The sequence below is a fragment of the Scomber japonicus genome, chromosome 15 (genome assembly GCF_027409825.1).
Source record: "Scomber japonicus isolate fScoJap1 chromosome 15, fScoJap1.pri, whole genome shotgun sequence".
Lineage (NCBI taxonomy): Eukaryota > Metazoa > Chordata > Actinopteri > Scombriformes > Scombridae > Scomber > Scomber japonicus.
The window spans coordinates 29,438,935-29,462,693 of NC_070592.1; the positions used below are offsets into that span (position 1 = coordinate 29,438,935).

At 39.3% G+C, this 23,759-nt stretch overlaps 1 protein-coding gene across 1 annotated transcript in view; it reads left to right on the forward strand.

The window, feature by feature from the left end:
- Window positions 1-351: 351 nt before the first annotated feature.
- Window positions 352-23,759, forward strand: part of epb41a (erythrocyte membrane protein band 4.1a) — a 51,561-nt gene continuing 28,153 nt past the window's right edge. The window contains exons 1-13 of the mRNA XM_053333765.1: window positions 352-534; window positions 973-1,167; window positions 2,823-2,927; window positions 4,139-4,181; window positions 4,292-4,367; window positions 7,328-7,546; window positions 8,478-8,565; window positions 10,508-10,660; window positions 10,753-10,850; window positions 10,970-11,145; window positions 20,084-20,331; window positions 21,558-21,632; window positions 22,564-22,599. Of these exons, the coding sequence (XP_053189740.1) occupies window positions 1,114-1,167; window positions 2,823-2,927; window positions 4,139-4,181; window positions 4,292-4,367; window positions 7,328-7,546; window positions 8,478-8,565; window positions 10,508-10,660; window positions 10,753-10,850; window positions 10,970-11,145; window positions 20,084-20,331; window positions 21,558-21,632; window positions 22,564-22,599 (1,371 nt within the window). The 5' untranslated portion in view covers window positions 352-534; window positions 973-1,113. The remainder of the gene's footprint in view (window positions 535-972; window positions 1,168-2,822; window positions 2,928-4,138; window positions 4,182-4,291; window positions 4,368-7,327; window positions 7,547-8,477; window positions 8,566-10,507; window positions 10,661-10,752; window positions 10,851-10,969; window positions 11,146-20,083; window positions 20,332-21,557; window positions 21,633-22,563; window positions 22,600-23,759) is intronic.

Sequence of the window (23,759 nt, forward strand, 5' to 3'; positions counted from 1 at the left end):
CTGAGCTTTAAATAATGTCTCATCCAGCATCCACATCATTGATTAAACCCCATCATTTAATATGACTGCTGCACTGCAGCAAGTGTTCCTTGGGTTGTAGACCAGCTGGCTACTAGTCATAGAGCTGGAGGTCCAGTCCCATGCTCCTCTATATATGGATATATACAGCGCCATTCTTTTTTTAACACGATGTTGTCCTTTATCTCTACAGCTGTTGCCATGACAACAGACGAGGCGGAGAGTCACCAGAAGAAGCCGAGGCAGCAGGAGGAGGCCGGCCAGGACGCCCGGCCGCCCTCACCGGAGGAGGAGCAGCTCCGGCCTCGAAACCGCAACTCTGCCGGCCGCGGCCTCTCCCGCCTCTTCTCCTCCTTCCTGAAGAGACGCTCGCAGTGTGAAAGCGAGGCGGGAGAGAAGGAGGAGAAGGAAGAAGAAGAAGAAGCTAAAGCCCCCATTGCTGACCCTGAACCTGAACTGAGGACAGAGGGAGAGGTCGCCCTGGATCAGCACTCAGTCAGCAGTGCTGAGGCTCAGGTCAGGATACATGCTGTGATATCAGCCATGCAGTTTCCCTGCATGGCTGCTGTTCCAACTGCAACCACATGCTACTTATTGTTATGAAATTCGGGATTTCATTAATGAGTCTGCTTTAGTGTTTTAATGCCCCACTTTCATGACTTAGTCATTTCATGTATCAGGTGTATCAGAAAGTCTGATTACACACAAGTTACTACATCCTTCGTGGTCTATGAAAGTAGTTTCTACAGGGTAACATTGGTTTGATAGGATTTTCCTACTTAACCAAACATCTAATTCTAATATGAGTGATGATAACACAACTGATTTAGCAGACTGTAGACTGCATTGTAATCAAAGTGTCTTTGCCAGGTTGTCCAGGTAGAGAAGAAAGAAGTGGAAGAAGAGGAGGGGGAGAGTGGAAAGGACAAAGAGAACGACAAGGAGAAAACAGAGGAAGCTGCCCTGGAGAAAGAGGAGGACAAGGAGAAGGAGTGTGGGGAGGGGGAGGGGGAAGGAAGCAGTAAGGAAGGAAAGGAGGAGAGGATCACAGAGGAGGAGGCCAAAGCTCCCAAAGCTCCACGTCGACCCAAGACCATGCAGATTAAAGTCACCCTGCTGGACGACACTCTGTATGAGTGTGAGCTCGAGGTAAAAGACACACACAGCTGCTGGAAGTCTGTGTCAAACAGTGACATTCTTTTGTTCTTTTATTTCCATGATTTTTTTCTATTTTTCTTTTGATTACCAATTTGTGGTCACTAAGCCTGTACTTTGGGTAGGATCTGTATCTGCTTTCTATGTCTGACAGGTTTGATATTCTGCCAATTCACAATCTCTTTTTAGGGCCAGATAACATTTTAATCTACTTTGGCTTTTATTTTTTCTTTACAATGTTCCGAATAGGTATCTTTAAGTTGCATTATAGTTTGGTTGACTCTAATGTTGTACAGTACACGTTAATTCAAGTTTGAGGAGTATACATGATTGGTGGTATGGTGTTTTGGGAGGAAACCAATTTGTATTCTACTCAAGTGTTCATCAAGGAAATCTAGTATTCCTTTATTTATGATAATAAAAAAAGAAAATCTACCAGAGGTATATAACTAGTACAGAGATATACTGTACTGTAGATCCCTATCAGTCACGCCCATGGTTTGATCTAACCTGTTTTATTGGTGAGCTGTGATGTTCTACCCTTGCATATATTTTTTAAATTTAATAGAGGACACCATGACTTCATTATAACCTGGAAGACAGTGAGTGAGCAGATCAATTTGATGCCATGTTTCTGTCAACACAATTACATCAACGTCTTCTTTAAACCCACTGATTGTCATGCCTTACTAGACCAATCCACCATCACATAGCATCTTCTAGAACTCTACATAGAAAAACATCATACTCCTTAATAAGATCCATGACTTCCATTATCAGCACCAACAAACACCATCCATCTAGTAGCCAATCACAGACTCGACCTGCATTAAAATCACAGAACAATTCATAGAACTACCTAAACACCACTGACCCAGCAAGTCTTTTCACACCATGGATAGAACCTCCACTGTCTCTGAACTCCTCACTGAGATGCTCTCTGAGTTTTAAGTCATCTGTTACTGAGGTCTCGCTTTCTCTAGCAAACTTCCAGTTCTTCCAGTTCTGAAACTAGATTCTGTAGAACCTCCAGAGGAACTTCTCATCTTGTACCTAGGAGAGAGTGTGACTATGACGATGTGTTGTACTTCTCTTACATCTCAGTTTTAAATATTAGATAGTGGTCAAATTCAAAGTGCTAAAATAGTATAGTTATGTTGTCTTTTTACGGTTATGCGAAAATTGTGCCAACATATGAGAAAATTGAGAATTTTTGGCCACTCAAGAGTGATTTCCTACTTTCAGAAGCTTGGTCAGTACAGCTGCAGAAGTTCATTACAAGCTCTGTTGCTCTGTGGTGTTGACGGGCAGGCACCAGTACATCCAGGAGGCCCTATGGGAACTTAGTTTAGTAATGAGCTACTGTATAGTGTTTACTTGGAAATAAAAGATCACTGTGGCTACAATCCTATCTCAGTCTAGTCCTCTCCTCTACAGAGTCCTGGCTTAATTTGGAACCTGACAGCTATTAACATACCCGTGGGAGAAGCTGCTACCTCCCCTGAGGCTCTGCACAGCTCTCACCATCTGCTCAGACATGCTAAACATATTACTGAATACATTGTCCTGTATGTGAAGTCAGGTCAGTTACATTAGCAGGCTAATGTCTAATTATTTTGTGTCTTGTTCTCTTCTTCTGTTTGGGTCAGAAACATGCTAAAGGCCAGGAGCTGTTTATGAAGGTGTGTGACCACCTCAACCTGCTGGAGAAAGACTACTATGGCCTGGTCATCTGGGAGACAACCACTATGAAGGTGAGCTGGTTTCTAAAGGCTGATTTATACTTCTGCGTCGGAGCGATGACGTTGCTACGCCGTCGGAGCGACGCCGCCGTTGTCCTTTCAAAGTTCTGCGTCGAGGGAACCTGTTGCTTGGGGGTGTGACTGTGTGTGTGTGGTTTCAGATGAGTCTCTATCTGTATCCTTGTTTATCTTCCGGGTCACAGTAGCATGTAGCACTATGTGCTCTAATAACAGCAAACACATACCTTTTGTTCATTATTAATAAATAAAGCAACTGCCGGAGGAACTGACGCTTTGACCGGACCAATCACAGCCCTTGTGGTCCACGTTGCCGTGATGCGTGGTTAGGATTTTTTGGAGGTGCACGTCAGGCTACGGTGTAGGGGTCTGCATCAACGCAGAGAGCTCTGCGTAGGTACGCCATAGGTACGCCGTAGGTACGCCGTAGGTACGCCGTCGTTCCGACGCAGAAGTATAAATCAGCCTTACCTGCCACTCAATCAAACAATCCCTACCTCAGCCTTCAGTTAAGACAAGGAAAAGGCAGATGTTAAAGTGTGTGTAAAGTAAGAATAAATATGTGTTCTGAGCTTGACATACCACAGAAAAGTGTGTTAACCACCCTGCCAAATTTGAATGATTAAAAAAATCATTCAAGTGCCCGCCGAGTTCGCTGAAACTCCGCCCCCTACCAAGTGTCACCTGTCAATCAAAATCATCACCTCTACCAGAAACATGGACGCTACGTCTGAGAGCTTTCTGCTGCTAACTCAGCTCCTAGCTCGGCAGCTAACTCGGCTGCTAGTTCAGCAGCTAACTCAGCGGTTAGCTCGGCGGCTAATTCAGCTAACTGGCTAACTGTAGACTGTAGTAGTGGTAGTGTGCGCTGAATGTATTTATGCCTCTACAGCAGCAGGGTGGGTTTATGCTAATCATGATTTTCAGACCCGCCCACTAAATCCTGAACACAGAAATCTTGAAACACAGTTTGTGAAGCCTAGCTCCACAATTCAAATCTAAATGGTTGAAATGCTTTTTACACCTTTTTTTAGAAATACATTTATGACCTATTTAATGTGTTTAGAAAAAAAGATCTGAATTTTCTTTAAACAGTCTTTAATATGTAAATGTCACTGTTGCTGTGGATGAACCGGTAGACCTCAGTACTGAATGGTGTTTGATGACATCGAACTTCATGTTACATCCCACATTTTCTTGATCAGGTTTGGATGGACCTGGCCAAGGAGATCCGCAGGCAGGTACAAGGTGAGCTGAAGTTTTCCTACAAATACACCTTCTGTCATGTGTGTTTGACATTACTTATTCCTGATATATGTCTACAATTATGTCATCGCACCTTCCTTTTTTGTCTCAAGGTGCCAACTATGACTTCACCTTCAATGTGAAATTTTATCCACCGGACCCTGCCCAGCTGTCTGAGGACATAACAAGGTACTGCAGCTGTTCCACTGATCAATATTAGCAAACATTCAATGGGGAAAGGATTTATTTATTTAGTCAATTTAGACTTTGACTTGGGAATTCAATTACTTCAGGAGTACAGGTGTGATTTTATCCCTCTACTTCAAGACTAATTTACAGTTACATCTATAAATATTTGGACAGTGACACAATTTTCGTAATTCTGGCTCAGTGCACCACCACAATGGATTTGAAATGAAACAATCAAGATGTGATTGAAGTGCAGACTTTCAGCTTTCATTCAAGGGGTTGGACAAAAATATGCTTTAAAAATGTTTTGGAATTGCAAGTATTCTTATACACAGTCCACTTATTTCAGGGGCTCAAAAGTAATCAGACAAACTAAATAATCATAGATAAAATGCTCATTTTTAAAACCTTGCCGAGAATCCTTTGCAGGCAATGACTGACTGAGGTCTGGAAGCCATGAACATCATCAAACGCTGGGTTTCCTTATTTGTGATGCTTTACCAGGCCTGCAGCTGTTTGTTAGTGGGTCTATCTGCCTCTGTCTTCAGCAAGTGAAATGCATGTTTGATGGGGTTGAGATCAGTTGATTGACTTGTCCATTGCAGAATATTCCTGGGTTAATTTCATAGTGCAATATGTTTTGGGTCATTGTCCATCTGTACTGTGAAGCGTGGTCCAATGACCTTTGCTGGATTTTGGTGAATCAGAGCAGACAGTATATCCCATAAACCTCAGAATTCATCCAGCTGCTTCTGTCCTCTGCACATCATCAATAAACACTAGTGAACTATTGCCATTTGAAGCCATGCATGCCCAACCATCACACTGCCTTCACCTTGTTTTACAGATGATGTGGTATGCTTTGGATCATGAGCCGTTCCAAGCCTTCTCCACACTTTTTTCTTCCCATCATTCTGGTTCAGGTTGATCATGAGTTACATCTGTTCCTAAACATTGCTGCTTCTTAGATGTGTTTTTGGCAAAGTCTAATCTAGGCTTTCTATTCTTGAGGTTTATGAATGGTTTGCTCCTTGAGGTGAACCCTCTGTATTTGCTCTGTTGAGGTCTTCTCTTTATGGTAGCGTTGGATAAAGGGGTTATTCTAAACCATGGAACGGATCCTGCAGTCGTCCACCACTGCTGTATTCTGTAGACATACAGGCCTTTTTGTGTGACTGAGTTCACCATTGCATTTTTTATTCCAAATGTTATTGAGATCTCTCTGATGGGCTTTTTGTTGTTTTTGGAAAGGATGACCTTGCATTTCACTTGCATTGAGAGTTCTTTTGATTGCATGTTTTAGGTTCACAGGAACAGCTTCCAAATGCAAAGGCCACACCAGTGTGCACTTAAATACATATTCATTATATGTTTTGGTAAACAGGTAAAATAACAAAACATTTTTTTTCTTGAAGGATTTGGCTGCTGATTTTCTATATTTTTATCATTGTCAACAAATCCTATGTGCAAAGCCAAACCAACAATGAATTGATCTACTAACAAGTAGGGATGGACCAATTTGACTTTTTCAGTCCTGATTGCTGATACCTGAGCTTTGGGTATCAGCCAATTGCGAGTACCAATCTGATTCCAGTGTTGAATTAATAAGCTATATGCCTCACTATGTGGAAGAGATTGGGAGCATTCTTTTATGTGTAAGGCAACGTCAGGCTTGACATATCTGACTCAGTAACAGACCCATATAGTATATGACCCATATACCATATATATGGTGGTATCAGTGCATCTCTACCAGTATTGTGTATGTGTATCAAAAGCATGATATATCTTATTCCTCTGTGTTGTAGACCTCTTTTTTCTAAATAGTAGTAAAAACTGTCAAAAAGTTCCATGAGAAATATACAATACACAAAGTCAAGAGGTTGTGATATGTAGTACAATACACAGCGAATGAAGCTATAAACAGAACCACATTCCCACTGATGCACAGTGGCATCTGCTGTATATGTGTAGGTATGTAGACTCATTGATGTGTTTTTAATAGCTCCTGGACAACAATGGAGGTCTATGACACAGAGAAATAAGATATATCAAGCTTTGGATACATACACAGTACTTGGTAGAAGGATGCATTCATTGTTGGTTTTGCTCTGGAGTGTATATGTTTATTATAGTTTATAAAAAGATATAAAAATATTTTACAAAATAAACATTAAACATTAAATCATGCACAACTTTGAAATATCCAAGGCACTTGATGTACAGTGAGCAAAGATGAAGGAGTCAATCATATTACGGACAAACTAATACAATACATTCCAAATGACATTAATAAAATCACAAATATGAATACAATAAGTTATAAAAACAAGGATGGGAATGGTAATGATACTTCCACTTATCTTTTTGTTATATTGGTGGTTACATATTATTTAAAAAAGGAAATTTTCAACTTATTCCATTTAAACCTAGTCAAGTAAAAACAGTCTGTCTGATGGGAATGAACTGTCTAAAAAAGCTCTGCCCAGCCATGTTTTAAGACATAAATATATTCTGCCTTTTATAATAATTAATTATATTAATTAAATAATAATAATTTTTTAAAAAGTTCAATTACCCAGTTCAAATCTTCCTAATTAAAAAAATCCAGAATCTATGAGTTCTATGAAATGTCATTCAAGTTAAACTGCTAAACTTCAAGTTTCCACATGTTCCACATTTAACTTGCACACTTGACCACGATTGGCTACAAATTAGTTGTGATGTCACAAATCATGCTTGCATTTACATGTGTTAAACTGACATTTTGAGTGAGCAGAAACTCCTTCAGCAGGTAAACATGAAAACCGCTGACAGAAGATTAAAAATCTCTAAGTACATGTAGTGGTCTTTACCAGAGCTCATGAGTTACAGTTGCAGTAAGGATATCTATGATCACCTGCTTTCATATGACTGGAGTTCCATACTTAATACGTGTGATCCCTGTTTGTGTATTGCAGGTACTACCTGTGTCTGCAGCTGCGTAAGGACATCCTGCATGGCCGGCTGCCCTGTTCCTTTGTGACCCTGGCCCTGCTGGGCTCCTACGCCCTGCAGTCAGAGCTGGGAGAGTATGACCCTGAGGTGCATGGCAATGAATACGCTAAGCAAATGAAAATGGCCCAGGGTCAGACCAAGGAGCTGGAGGACAAGATGATGGAGCTACACCGCACATACAGGTCAGAACACTGACTCAGTCAGCCAGTGATAGAAACTAATATAAGTAAAAGTACCACAATGAAGTGGATTTGTTGGACAATTATTTTACAAGTCATACTCAGTATTCAAATTCTACAGAAGTAAAAGTACGGTGATGGTGATGCATTGATATTTAAGCAGCATTTTAACGAAGTATTTGATTAAATGTTCACATTTATATTTCATCAGGATTTAAAATAGTGGCTTTCAACTGAGACATGTGGATGTGGTTTATTTATGAAATGACAATAGGTTAATTATTTGCACATTGTAGTGGATGAAAAAGGGTTAGGGTTAAATATTATAAATCCCAGTGAAATATGGTCTCACGAAGGAGCGTTCCTATTCCTGGTCTTAAATCCTGGTCCTCATATATAAAGGTCAGCACCACAAGACACACAGTCCTGTAGCTTTTTATTCATCTATGACACACAGAGAGGCAGTAGAGCGGAGCAAAGGAGAATGATGTAGACAGGAACTGAATGGAACTGAATCCCGGCCTGTGTCTTGTTTTTTTTCTTCCCTAAAAACAAATATTTGTATGGTTTGAATACTTAAGAATAACTTATTCATAACTAATGTAATTACTTTAGGCTTGTGTTGAATTTTATTTGATTTAACTGAATGATTATAAAAACACCACGGAGAATGGACTGCAGATGATTAGTGAATGAGAACAGTATTTGTTGTAGTGTTGTGCAGAGTGGTGAGTATAACATGACTCTGTTGTTGTACTGATGGAATAAGTGTGGTGGAAATGACAACTTCTCCACACTGTAAGCCACATGAAAATATCTAAAATGCCCTAACCCTGAATACATACCATGCTGTGAGGCCAGATTCCATATCAATATTTGTATCACAGATTGTACACTGTCACAGTAATTAAAGAGTGCTGTGGTGTGTTGCCAGGGTGATGACTCCAGCCCAGGCTGACCTGATGTTCCTGGAGAATGCCAAGAAGCTCTCCATGTACGGAGTGGACCTCCACCAGGCCAAGGTGAGCAGGAGCCTCATCTCTGCAGCACTCTGCTCATCAGCACCTCTTTATAGTTAAATATTTAAAAACGTGCTTCATGTAAGACATCCTTACAAGTATCCTTCATGCAGCCCCCCAGATGGTAAAAAAAAAAAAACAATAACCAAAAAAAACCACATACAACCTCGGATGTTCTGTGTGTTTTTAATATCATGCATGTCAAGTATTTTTTTTAATTTCATGTCATCTCATAAGTGTGCCTGCCTGGCCTGAACAACAGCAGGACATGTGACTTGTCAGGTTTTACAGCAGAAATCAGGTCAATCTGTTTGCATCAGCAGGGATTTAATCCAAATATGGAAGAAGGGACTTTCAGAGGAGAGTGCTGCCCCTCTGTGGCGGGTGTTGAGAAGTACAAGATATTTGCATCATAAAATAGCTGCTGCATATGGAAAAACAGGAGAGTGTAGTCTGATTTACGAGGATAATCATCTAATCTATTAACCTTATATTCAGTGATATTGCCTCCTTGTCTCTCTGCTGGTAAACAACAGTAAATGCCTAAAAGCAGCTGTGTGTTAACTTGGGAAGCACTACCAACAGGGTGAAGAGCTCAGAACTAAGTTTTTATAAGCTGCCAAACTGAAATACTGAAGCTTTAACAAGACTAAAGTGGATAATGTTACAAGGTTGTCAGCTGAGGGGTGGGAGAGACATACCCAACCAGAGCTGCAAGGACAGCCTGCAGCCTAAAAACCTCATATACCTAGACACGCTGCTAGTCACAGAGAACACATATGACAGTAAAGACTACAGCTGTTCAATTGAAAGGTATGCAGTGTTTGTTATAGATGTTTAAATCATAGAATAGCTAACTTGCATACAGCTGAAATTTTCCTCAAAAATGTTTTGTCAATGTCAAACTGTAGTCACCATATCAGCTGTGAAAAGTATAATGCCAGCCTGCTATGTGGCAGAGTTTGCCATATCTCTCTCTACTGCAGATGTAATGTCATTGTGTCAGTGTTGCATATTATGGCACTGATTGTTTTCCACAGTTTTTAGTGTGGTGCTGCACTCTGTCTTTATGTAAATACTGTAGTAAACATTTAATACAATGTGTTTAATACAATTAGTTAGAATAACCTGTTGTTATAGTAGTATGTATGGCATTGGACACTTAAAGGGATGTGGCATGTTTAAAGAATCAGCTCTGAATTGAAATTTTAAGTTTTTAGCAAGTAATTGAAATGTTTTATTATTGTAAAATACAAAAGTTCAATTCAGATGTGTAATCACCTTTTGATGGATTTTTAGTAATAGCCTGATTAATGTTTAAAACCTGTAGACATGACCTGGAAATATTTATCTGATATATTGGAGTTAGCCTCTGGATCCAAATATACAAAAGCTTTTACAATTGCAATATCAACAAATATGTAAAACTAACTAAAGCTGTTAAATAAATGTAGTGGTATAGAAATATTACAATATGTCCCTCTCAAATCTAGCTGAGTGGAATTATAAAAAAACATCAAATGGAAATACTTCAGTAATGTACAAGTTTGTGTATCAAAATTGTGTATTAGTACATTAGTACTGACTTACTCCACCACTGATCCTTTGTGAAGGTTTAACAGCCAGATGTGCTGATCCAGCAAGAGAATGTGATAAAGTAGCTTTTTTGAAGAGGTAGTGAGCAGTGATGCAGAGAAACAGGGTCTGCAGTGTTTTGCTCTTTAGAAAATAATTTCCACCAACATCATCAAAAGACCAAGTGAAGGAATACATTTTAAAGAAAAATGCCTCCAGTAGAGGAAGATCTTACCAACTCACTTCCTTTCATTTGTCATCTATTCAAAATCTTTCTCTATCGTTATTGTTAAGCAAGTTTCTAAAACCTGCACATCTTGTTGACAGTTAATCAAATCTATGTGTATGTGTGTGTATGTGTGTGTCTCAGGATCTGGATGGTGTTGACATCATGCTGGGTGTTTGCTCCAGTGGTCTGATGGTTTATAAAGACAAACTGAGGATCAACCGTTTCCCCTGGCCCAAAGTCCTCAAGGTCTCCTACAAACGCAGCAGCTTCTTCATCAAAATAAGACCATCTGAGGTACAGAGGGCTTTCAACAAATATTCATCCACATGTGATATGTGATGTAATAAAACCATAAAGTTAACTGAATTATTGTCTTGTTTTGACAGGTGGAGCAGTATGAGAGCGCTATTGGTTTCAAACTGCCCAACTACAAGGCTGCCAAGAAGCTGTGGAAAGTGTGTGTAGAACATCATACCTTCTTCAGGTAACAGATGGTGATGTTAAAGTTCCCATTCATGTGGCTGTTTATGACAATGCAAATATTTTCTTAATATGCTTGCCCCAGGTCAAATTAGAGGATTAACACATTTCCTTTGTGTGCAGACTGACCTCTACTGAGATGGCCACCACACCCAGGAAGTTCTTGGCACTGGGCTCTAAGTTTCGTTACAGTGGTCGGACTCAGGCTCAGACCAGGCAGGCCAGCTCTCTGATCGACAGACCAGCTCCTCTGTTCCAGCGTTCCTCCAGCAAGAGGAACTCACACAGCCTGGATGGAGGTACAGTAGACTGTTCCATCTGCTGGTCTCATCACAGCTTGTAAAGCAGTGATCAATGCAGTGCTGGCTATTGAGTTCTTGGCTCTGTGTGCAAGATTAGGTTCAGACCTTTTCAAGTCTTTGTAATATAACCCTTATTAGTTATTGGTTACTGTATCCCTGCTCTGGCCATTTGTAGCTGAACTGCACTGTTAAAAATGATCCATTCTGTGTGAAGATCAAAAGCTCAGCCAAAACTAATGTGAGGCTTCAGCAGTCTGAGTCTACTTCTACCTTAAAAAACAACATCACACACCACAGCAGGATTTTCAGCTTGTTTTTGCAAATACATCCGTTCACATTAAAAATAGAAACAGAGGGTCCAACAAAAGTTCAGTTCCAAACAGGGTGTTGCATTGTGCTGACCAGCACTGCATTACTTGACTTTCCAATAGAAGAGGAAGCAATTAAAATGATCTTGACACTCGGTCACATTGCATTCACTTAGGACACAGTGTGACATCGTTAGAAGGCTATTGTGGATTTGGGTTTCCAGTGGCTTTAACCTGATCACAAGCTTACTTTAATCGTAACGAGTTATCTCTGCTATTACTAATCATAACCATAACCTAGTCATAACTCTAACTGCAGAGGTGGTGCTACGTGAAACACAGTTTTAACAGGAGGGGAACATTATTTGAGAGTGAACAGACTACAGTACAAGCATCTACCAGCAGATATCCCTCCACCATAACTCAGCAAGTAAACAGTGTCTGTGAAAACAAAAGGATGGTCTCATTTTAGCTTGATCTGAACTAGGGAAACATTTTAACACTGACGGTGGATTTTGTTCTCATTCTCTAACCATGCATTTACTCATACATATGGAAAGAGGCTAATGCTTGTTTGAGGCCTGAGCCATGTTTGTGTTGGACATGACTGAACAGACTCAACTCCAAATAGACATATTTTCTGTAATTGCCTCAATATGAAGCATTTCATTATTTAAAGGATGTGTTTTAATGCATCATTTAGTGAAATCCATGTGTGTAAAGTTCTACTGTAGTGAGTTTGTTTGAGACACTATAACATGGGTAAGTGGAAAACCAGTCTGTGCATCTGTTCCAGGAGCAAATGGGATTGATGCTCTATAGGTTGTGGCTCCTATGTGGTAGGAGACATTTGCAAAGTTTGGGCAGAGTGGCTTGTGAATGTTTGAGTAGTAAATGGACTGTACTTACAGCACTTTGACCACTCAAAGCACTTTAACACTACATGTCATATTCACCCATTCACCCATTGATGACGGGGGCTACCACTCAAGGTGCCAACTTGCTCATCAGGAGGAAACTAACCATGAATGTGTATTCATACACAGTTGGTGCAGCCACCGGGCATATTTTGGGGTTAAGTGTCTTTCTTAAGAACACATCGACATGTGGATTGGAGGAGCCTCGTATATATTATGTTTAATGAAGTTACATTTTTTTATTGTAGGAATTGTGCCGGTAACATCTGGCAGGGGGGACTACCAATGGAAATCAGCCCTTGGCTGCCATGGGGTGCATTTACGTTTTTAGTTATCTGAAAATGTCCCTGTGGAGAAATAAATAAATTATTAGCTGGGAATTGAACTGTCAATCTTCTGTTTGGTGGACAACTGGTCTAACTCCTGACCTGAGTCACAGTCACCCAATGGTGATTAGCAATGGTTGGATTTTTTGAGCCTGTATGATTGTTCACTTCTGTTTACGCAGAGCATAATTGAAAGAATGATTTGGCCTTTATCTGTTCCCTAGTGGATATGCTTTTAAATACTCCAATTACACACACAGTATGCAGACAATGACATGATACTGCATTCCTTGCTCCTGCTTCGTTAAAACAGAGAATGTTTCAACGTTGACTAGTTCTGTTCTTTCCTGCTGTTACTTTATATCTTCACTCTTTGATGACGCATTGCTCCGTACCTCACAGCCCTGTCATCTGGGAGCATTACGTAACTTGTGTACTTACTGTATAACTTCAGTTTTGTTTTTAAATTGCTGACGACACAGAGCAGGGTTGGTGGATTAAACTAGACTACATTCAAAAGCTTCTGCTGCTGTTATCTAATATCTTCTTCCTTGTATGCAGCTTCCTCTCCCTGGTTCTATTCCTACTATTTACAGTGGGTCGGAGTTGGACATGGTTATATTAAACGTGATACTTAGGGCTTAATTAGAAATCACTGACGCTGCTCTACTTTATGTACTGTTGGCGTTGCATCTCATGGAAGTGTTCTGGATTAAATAACACGTTTATAGCTAGCAGTGCTAGCAGCTGTAGACAAGATATCACATTATCTGTTTAATCTAATCTCATAATTGCCTCATTTAATAAGTACAATCATGCACTCAAGCAGATGCACATTATTCTGCCAACCAACATTTTACACCCCCTACTGATTATTGCATCGGTGTAACCAACGTTGTGTCCGCTAAGGTCCAGTCGTCTGTATAGAAGAAATGGACGTTACATCCGTGACGTCAACAATTGGTTTGTGGACTGCTGCTCGGAAGCCAATAGTTTCGAATCTGGGCAGCGCCATCTTGAAAATTTCAGGTTTATGCTGGGAAAAATGAAAACACGGATTCTACTTATATGGGCATGAGGCGGGGCCATGGGTGGAGCCACGGGCAGAGCGGGGAGGTTGCTAGGGCTGGATCTCGAGGACATTGTGTATCAACCTGTCAATCACAACGTAGCCACGCCCTAATGCATACCCTGTTTTATCGTCAAATATAAAATCATGGAGGCCAACATTTCACAAATGAACATCATACTGCATTGAAGAAGGCTTTAAACTAGCGATTGAGACCATAAACACATTTTGAAAACGTTTACTGAGGTTAGAAATCAAGTGAGAAGTTGGTGAATTCCCCATTGACTTGTATAGAGACGGAAGTCCTTTTGACACCAAAACGGTCGCCCCCTAGTGACCTTTTGCGTTGGCCTCATTTCAGAGGACCGGAACTGAGATCATCAACAAATCTATTTAGAATTGCCAACAATCTGTCAAGTCTTGACAGGTGCTTACATTCAGTTCTGCATCATCTCAGATATGATGTTAACAGATTGACAGTACTGTTTTATGCAAAGAGATAAATTAAACATGAAGGTTTTTTTTATAAACACTGAAATCCTCTTCCCCTGAGGCTCCCTACCGGTGTCAACTCTCCTGAGAAATGCTCTGTCTTCCTGCCGCCTTCTATCTCTCCCAGACACACAGTCACTATGTGGAAGACTGAGCCAGGAGATGGTAATAGACGTGTTGCAGGGCCCCAAGCAATGTCTACACCGGACACTATCCAGACATGAGTTTTAACACTGAGATCCCACTGGTCGCATTTTTATTCCGTTTCCGACATAGTTTAGTTCCGTCCTACCCTACAGAGAGACATTTTAGATCACAGCATTGTGACTGTGGGCAAGCCATCCGCCTTTTAAATTCAGTTGTGCTGTTACTACAGTAATTAGTAGTCAAAGCCATATGAGTGCCCTTGGGCTACTGCAGTAGCAGCACAACTAAATGGCCCGATTTTGTTTACTTGCTCAGATTTAGTTAATTTTGTCATTTTCCTGAATTTTTTTTTACTCTAAGTATCTACATATTTAAATGGCCTATTTAGCAATCAGCTTTAATCATGTTTGTTGCTGAAATACAATCAGAGGTGTGCAATTTTAAAAACTGACTTGATTCTGTGTTTGCCTTCGTGCCCAGCTCGGTCTGCTCTGTGCAGCTTTACCTGTCCGGTGGGGACAAGGCGTAGTGGTCTTAGTATCATCCCTTCCCAGTTCCCCTTCCCACTTAACAACCATTTGCATTTAGTCTCATGTGACAACTCCAACACTTGGCCTCAGGTGACTCCAAAAATGACTGTTGATAGAACAGCCAGGAGCACTAATTAACCAAGCGGTATCAACAACCTTTATAACAACCTCGCAGAGGTTAAATACCTGAGACCCCCCACCAGTCAGTTAGAACTAAAGAAGCCCCCTGGATGAGAAATGTCTCTACAACCAGGTCTAGTTGTCCTCGATTCAACACTATTAGATAACCGATGACCTGGATGACAAAGTGGTGGGTAGATCATCAAACTGTATCTGAAAAGTCCTCGCACCGCTTTCCATTGCTGGAACAGAATAGAATAGAATAGAATAGATCTTTATTGTCATTGCAAGTAAACAATTAAACTAAATTTGTGCAGTCCAATTGCAGCATAAGAAATAAAATAGGATATAAAATATATACACATAACACTAACACACACACAAACCAAAACACATCTCACCCCACTTACACATTCATACCCATACCCATAAAACTTGAGGTCTCAACTTGAAGGTCTTGAATCTGATGGTGTTGTCACTTCCTGAAGCTAATCACCAGTTTTATGCAGTGATCATCTTGGGACCAACAAGCATAAAACTCTTTGTAGATCCATGACTAAAACAGAGTTGTATAAAGCCTCAGGGGCTTTACGATCTATACACCTTTACAACAACCTCTATCCTTCACCCTTGATTCAAATAAGGTAAAAAATCCTTTGACAGGGAAAAGATGGAAGAAAGCAACAGGGGAGCGAACCTTCTCCCAGGACAGACAGAGATGCAGTAGATGTTATGTGCACAGAATAGACCAAGAAACAAAGTTACCGAAATACAGCACTGAAAACACACGATGGATTGATGGAAAGATGTATTGATAACATATTTAAGGAATCTGATGTCAAGACAGAATAGAATGAGGTGAGGTTGAATCTCCAGCAGGATGAGGAGCCAGATCCAATACCTCTGGAAATGGCAGCTAATAGGTCCAGCAAAGAGACGCCTAAGAGAAAAGAGTGGACAGGCAGGAGAAAAGGGGTTGGTACACATCTAGGACAAAAAGATATGCAACCTTTACTGTCATGGCAACAGTGAACACCACCATTAATTGACATGAGCAAGATTAAGTCCATTAGAGTCCATTATCCTGCATGTCATTCCCCCCTCTCTGCCTCCATTTTCCTGTCTCTCTCTACTAACCTGTACAATAAAGGCAAAAAAAGCTTGAAAAAATATACTATAAAAAAAAAATGTTGGTTTCGATTAATTGCCCAGGCCTAATCACTACTCTATAGAGAAGTTATTAGAGCAAATACATTGAATGGCTAATGTTTGAAAAAGTACAGACTATGCCAATGTAATAGGGGACAAAGTCCACAGTCTTCATTGGCTTCTTACTGGTTTTAACAGACATATCACTCCGACCCTGGATTCTCTGCACTGGCTCCCTGCTGGTTTTAGAATTGATTAGAAAAGATTTTACTCATCACTTTTAAAGCATTCCTGGGTCTAGCTCCAAGCTGCATAGCAGAAATGCTCATCCTGCAATAGCCGGCCCACAGTGTTAGATCCTTGGGGCCCTTCTGGCTCTTCCACAGTCGAGTGTGAAATCAGGGCCCCTCTGCTTTGGTACAACCTGCCTGAGGAAATAAGGCTTGCAGAATTGTTAACTTCTTTTAGATCACTTCTTAAAGCTAATTTCTTCAGACTTGCTTTCATGTGATGTTAGTTGTTTATTGTTACTGTCTTTTATTTTATTTTATTTAATTTTCATGATCTCCTTACTGTACAGTATTTCATTGTCTTCTACTTTCATCTTGGCCTTGTTACTGTTCTCTGTGTTGTGTGTCTTTGCTTTGTGTGTCAAAGGACTTTGTAAACATTGTTTTTAAAAGGTGCTATATAAATACTACTACTACTAACAACTAACAATAATAATAATAATAAGTCATTCTTTTTATTATTACCTTTCAACGTTACAGTGTTTTTAGTGCCTCTGTTTGTTACTAGTGCAGTGTCTGTTCAACATGTGCCTGACTGTGAAACAGTGTGCTCCTCCAGCCACTACTTTAACACATAGTAAAATGAATAGAGCTGATGTGAGGTACAGTATGAATGACTATATACACCAACAACATGAAAGAATTCTATTATAAACACACACATGTTAATAAGTGAATAATAAGTACTAGTGAATACATGTTTTTTTCTCATTTCAAGTAAAATCAGGGCTGCATTTAAAAATAAAATAAACGCATCCTAAAATAAAGTAGATTGATCATATTTGGCTCTTAGATAATTTATTTTCTGTGCCTTCAGTTCAGATGTGGGTGGGTTTGTTTGATACAAAGATTTGTGCTTTGTCACGAAGTAGCTCTTCACAGTCCCCACGTTCTCAGAGTATATGAGACATACTGACGTTGAAATGCCCGTGGGCAAAAGGAACATGTAAGAGTTTGTCCATTCTTGATTAAAAGCTCTGTTTCCGCTGTCTACTTTTCTCTTTTTAGAACATGCCATGTGAAATTACTTTTCTCTGACTCGCTTATTTCTCCGACTGTAGACTCTGGTCTTGTCTCTCCTCTGTCTGTGTGCATCTCACTCACTGACTCCAGTCGAATGCACAGCTTTCATTTACAATGCATGCAATTGGTCTGTGAGTCTCCTGGGCCACTAAACAAGTACCGTAAAGGCCACAAAAGCTTTGGTGGTTAAAATAGAAATGCTTTGTCAACAATTTATGAATTGTAATGAGTAGATTGAGCTTGCACCTACCATGTGTGAAGTCAATCAGATGAACAATGATTGTGTAATTCAAAGAACAGACAGACAGACAGACAGAGGCTCCTTCTTTTACAGTTAAATACTTCCACCACAGCTCAACAGGAAACACTAAGAGGGAATCTGATGCTAAACACACTGTAAATGTGTCAGATATCACTTGATATGACTAACTCACACTGATGAAGCTCAATAGAAGCTGATCATCTACTTCAAAATGAAATCCTCCACCACTTCCATTGAAAGCACATGTGAAGGAGATCTTTTAACAGTCAGTATGAACAGGAGGAATGATTACAGAGAAAAAAAACTCTTTACTATTCATATGTGTAAAAGTGTATATATGTATATTTTCTTTGGACCCTCCCCTCTTCTTCTAATATACTTAAACTAGGGCTGCCAAGCTCATTTTAGTTCAGGGGCCACATGCAGCCCAATTTGATATCAAGGGGGCTGGACCAGTAAAAACATTCCATAATTCACATTTCAGGCCAACAATTGTTTTCACATAGACACCAAATCCTACATTAGAAGAGGTTAACATATCAGAGTAGTGTATCCTCTTTACAAAATATTGCAACTGTTGTCCATTTTTGAACCAAGAACAGTGAAATGAATCTTTTATTACCAGTGTATTAAATGAATGAGGCTTTTTAGTCTCAATGCAATGAACCACACAAACACAAATATCATTGTACACATTAAGACAGAGGTATACGATATATCAGGCTTTGGATATACTCATAAATTTAGTACATACATATATACAATACTTGTCAGTATATCACTTCAATGTTGGTTTGGCTCTGCACATGAGATTCATTCACACACAAGAAAAAAAAACTGAAAATGACCAGCCTTATCCTTTAACACATTTTTCATTCCTAAAGTGAAGCCTGCGGCAATTTTAGACCCTTTTTATGGGTGTTCTCAGCACACCTTAATAAATAAATAAATAATCTTAAAATTATACAACAACAGCCTGTCTGCTGTCTGTTATAGATGTGACACACACTTAGCTATGCTAATACTTTCCCTCAGGATTCATTGACTATCTTAGTGTCCTCTATGTAGAAATCTGTGATGATTTATTCTGAACCATTATTATTATACACTTCAGTAGACCACTCTACTATGTATTAAGATTTCTTGTTGTAATTTACGTTATCCAGTTAAAAAAGTTAAGCAGGGGGGTTTAAACACTTCCAGGGTATTTCATGTCAAATTCTCATTAGATACTGTAAGATAAGATGCCTTTATTGTCACTGTACTTAAAATACAATGAAATTGCTAGTGCCTATCACAGTGAGTGGTAGTTTTACATACATACATACACACATACACACATACATACATACATACAGTACATACATACATACATACATACAGTACATACATACATACATACATACATACATACATACATACATACATACATACATACATACATACATACATACATACATACATACATACATACATACATACATACAGTACATACATACATACATACATACATACATACAGTACATACATACAGTACATACATACATACATACATACAGTACATACATACATACATACATACATACATACATACAGTACATACATACATACATACATACATACATACATACATACATACATACATACATACAGTACATACATACATACATACATACATACATACATACATACATACATACATACATACATACATACATACACACATACATACATACATACATACATACATACATACAGTACATACATACATACATACATACAGTACATACATACATACATACAGTACATACATACATACATACATACATACATACATACATACAGTACATACATACATACATACAGTACATACATACATACATACAGTACATACATACATACATACATACATACATACATACAGTACATACATACATACATACATACATACATACAGTACATACATACATACATACATACATACAGTACATACATACATACATAGATACATACATACATACATACAGTACATACATACATACATACATACATACATACAGTACATACATACATACATACATACATACATACATACATACATACATACATACATCAATCATGACCCATCATAAAACTAAACAACAAAACTAAACAAAGGCAGGTCAAATTAATACAAGGCAGGTAAGTAAAACACATAGAGTGTAAGAGTCTGTGAAATATTTCTGAGCTGACCCCCCCTAAAGGTCTGATCCTAAAATCGCCACTGATTGAAGGAATTGTCTCTCCCTTCTGTCTCCTCCAGCCATGGCGTCCACTCCCGACAATAAATCAACTCGTCCAGTCAGCGCTCCTATCATGTCACCGGTGTCTCCCGGGGAGGCGACCCCGTCCCCGCTGCTACCTACCCTGCCACGCACTGACTGCCATGATGGATCCACACCCAGGGGTCGCCGCTCAACAGACAGGAAGTCAGAGTTAAAGGCAGCGAGTCGGCCAGCAGAATCCACCAAGAGCCACAGTCCCAAACAAGAGTCCACTCCAGAAATAAAGGTAGTGGAAACAATTCTTTACATCACTAAGCTGGGCGTTTTTTTCTATGAAGTACAAGAAGAGAGATGTGAAGGTAGTTAACTTCAGACATCAGAGACAAAGCAAGAGAGAAGTTCTTACTGGTTAATGAAATACACTGTTTTTTGAGGTGTTTGGTTGCTCGCTTATCATTTGAATAATGAAATCATCATTATTATGCTTGAGACATATTTATGAAACAGTGTGCCATGCATTTACTGTAAGTTGAAATTTTAAGGACTGTTAATTTATTCACCTTTTTCTGAGAGTGAGATGAGAAGATTCATCTCAGTCTCAAGTCCAGAGAGATTCAATAATTAGAGACACGTTGTTATGATATATTCATTATTGTTTCTGACTAAACAAATGTGCAGCTCTGAAATGTTTCCTGCAAAACATGAGATGGACAAAGTGAGATTTAAAGAGTGAAATAGTATATAAGTAACTGTAGCTACATTTAGTTGTGAGCTTTCTTCTGACTACTTACAGTAATGTACAGTACTGGCTAGCTAACATGCTAATTTTATAGTTAACAACATTTTCGCTAACCATTTCTTTTTCAATATTTCAGTATTTAATTCAATTTAGTGTCAAAATTGTCAATCAATCATACTTGTAGATAGTTACTGATATGGGGACAGTTTGATCATAAACATAGAAGTCAAAGCAGATAAGAAGTGGTAACAGCTTGGTTTGGTGTTTGGTATCAGCAGGATGCCTCTGTGTGCAGGTATAAACCTGGCAACCTCACTTTGACAACAAGATTTTGGAAAGCATCACAGTCATTGCTCCTGGCCAAGAAATATGTCCAGCATATAACTCACCCTGTAAACTACAACTTACTAAATAGCAGTTAATTAGCAGGCTTTAGAGGTGTTGGTGGGTGTATTTTTGAAGTATGCACAGAGCCAAGCAAACTAGACTAACCACATCCTGACTCCAGCTCTGTACTTAACATACAGACATGAGCTTAATTCATTCTCTCATCTAAGTCATAGAAAGAAGCAGAATAAATGGACTTACTAAACTATTATTTAGAGTGTTTGAATGGACCTAATAAAATAAAGTATTAGTGGAGCACTGCCATAAACAGGACAATGCACATGTTTTCTTTTAGCCAATATAGAACAGAATAGTTTGAAGGAAGGTTTTAGTCGTGACTGTGCATGGATTTGATCCTCATGTGTGAGCTGTATCTGTGCTACCAGACATTGGCCAGGAGAGAGCGGAGGCATTCCCCCTCTGTGACCACCGCCAATGGGGAAAGAGAGAAAAAGAGCCAGGTTTGTTTTCTTTGCATGATCAGACTGAACCAGAAGAAGATAAAACTATAGATATATAGTTAAATAAATGAGCAATTCCAAAATAAATAAATAAATAAAGATGATAAGTACTGCATGCAGTATATTTTAAAAGAGCAGGTACACAATAAGCATGGACAGTTGTCAAAATGGGGATACAGCAGCATGTAGAGAAAAAAAGGGAAAAAATCAAGGAAGATAGAAAAATAGAAAAAGAACAATGTGAAAGAAATTGTAATTAAATGTAAAGAGTATGGAGAATGAAAGTATTAGAAGGTATGGATGATGATTTTCTATATTTTTCTTATTGTCAACAAATCTCATGTGCAGAGCCAAACCAACAATGAACTGATCTACTTACAAGTATCGTGAGTAAAACACATTAGTGAGCCACACCACTGCATTGGGTGGCATGTTCCTTCATTATGAGGAGATTGCTCACATTAGTTTATTTAAAAATGTCTTCAAAGAGTAAAAACAGCAATAATATTTTCAGTCTCAGGAGAGTAGTTCCTTGTATGGCAGATGCCACTGCACATGTGTATGAACACAGTTCTGGTTACAGTGTTTGTCTAGCTTGTTGTGTTTCCTAACACATGACTTTGTACTACACTGTACATTGTAAAGAACCTTAGTACAAAGTCAAGAGGTTGTGATATGTGGCACAACAAGCTAGCAGCAGCAGATTCAAGTAAAAGAGAGAATGTCTGAAAGTGGGTGTGAGCAGATAGCCCTGCTTGTTTCACTGAACCTTTATAAGTGACTGACCTGTATTTGTTCCTGCTTATTTGAGCCCCAGATTTTAGTTAGATCACCGGTCCATGCATGTGTCTTACAAATGAGCGTGAGGCCGTATTCTAATACAAACATAACTATCTCTTTTCTTGTGATGGCTGAGCAGCACTCTCCTCAGGACAAATCAAAGACGGAGATGGTGCGAGTGAGGAAGGTTAGCATGCTCCTCAGTTGGTGTTTTGCTGACTTACCATCCTCATCCCTGCATCAGTTTCACACCATGAGACTTTTCATTTCCTTTTTGTTTTCAAACAGTGCTGTTTCTTATCACACAAAGAGACTTTGAGTGTTTTTTTTAATCTCTGTACTGTTCTATGATTTCCGGCTGTTTGTCTCCCTATGAAGATTTGTCCATGTGCTGTGAGTTGTAACAGAACTTGCTGTGAGAACACAAAGAAATCAATCAATTGTGCAAGTTATTACATGGCCAAATTATTTACTGCTTCTTTTAATAAAAGGCAGTGTTTTTCTTGGTTCTTCCCCCAGAAGCAAACATGCAGATATACTGCTTTACAAAATAACTAATAATTATTCAATAGTGTATCATCTTATAATAATTGTAGTATTTCCAGGGTGAAGTGGGGTTTTTGATCTTATCTAGCATTAAAACAAACAGGTTGAATAGACTAATTTGAAAATACAGGCCTCAAAGTACACCCTCAGTGCAACAAAAGAGAGTACACCTGTGATCACTGAAACAAAAATGAGTACAACTGTGACTTCCAATAAAGACTACCTGCCTGAGCAAAGTTCCAAAAGAATGCCATCAAACATTGAACAGCAGACAGGCAAATGCTTCTGACTTGGCACAAGGATTATCTGTGGACATTAACCCTAACCCCTAACCCCTAACCCTTCTCAGACAGTGCAAAGGACATTGCATGAAGTCAACCTCTACAGACAACAAAGTAAAAAACATTGCTCAGAAAATGGCACAAAGCTGCAGATTAACTTTGCCAAAGAGCGTGAAAAGAAACCTGATTAATATTGGCTCAAATGAGATCCAACATGTTTGGAGTGGACCATAGTGCCAACTGGTAAACATGGAGGAGGGAGTGTGCTGATATGGGGCTGCGTAAGTGCAAAAGGTATAGGGGAGATGACATTTATACATCGCTCTGTGGATGGAAGTTTGTATACCCAAATACCCAATCAGTGTCGCCAGCAAAGCCCCCCCCCCCCCCCCCCCCCCCCCCATTTGCAGTATACTGTCAGCCAGAGAGTCAGGGATGCATATATAAAACATACTGTAGCTTGTATCTGTATACTAAACTGAGCTAGACTAGCTGAGGCTAGTCAATCACTTCTGAAATT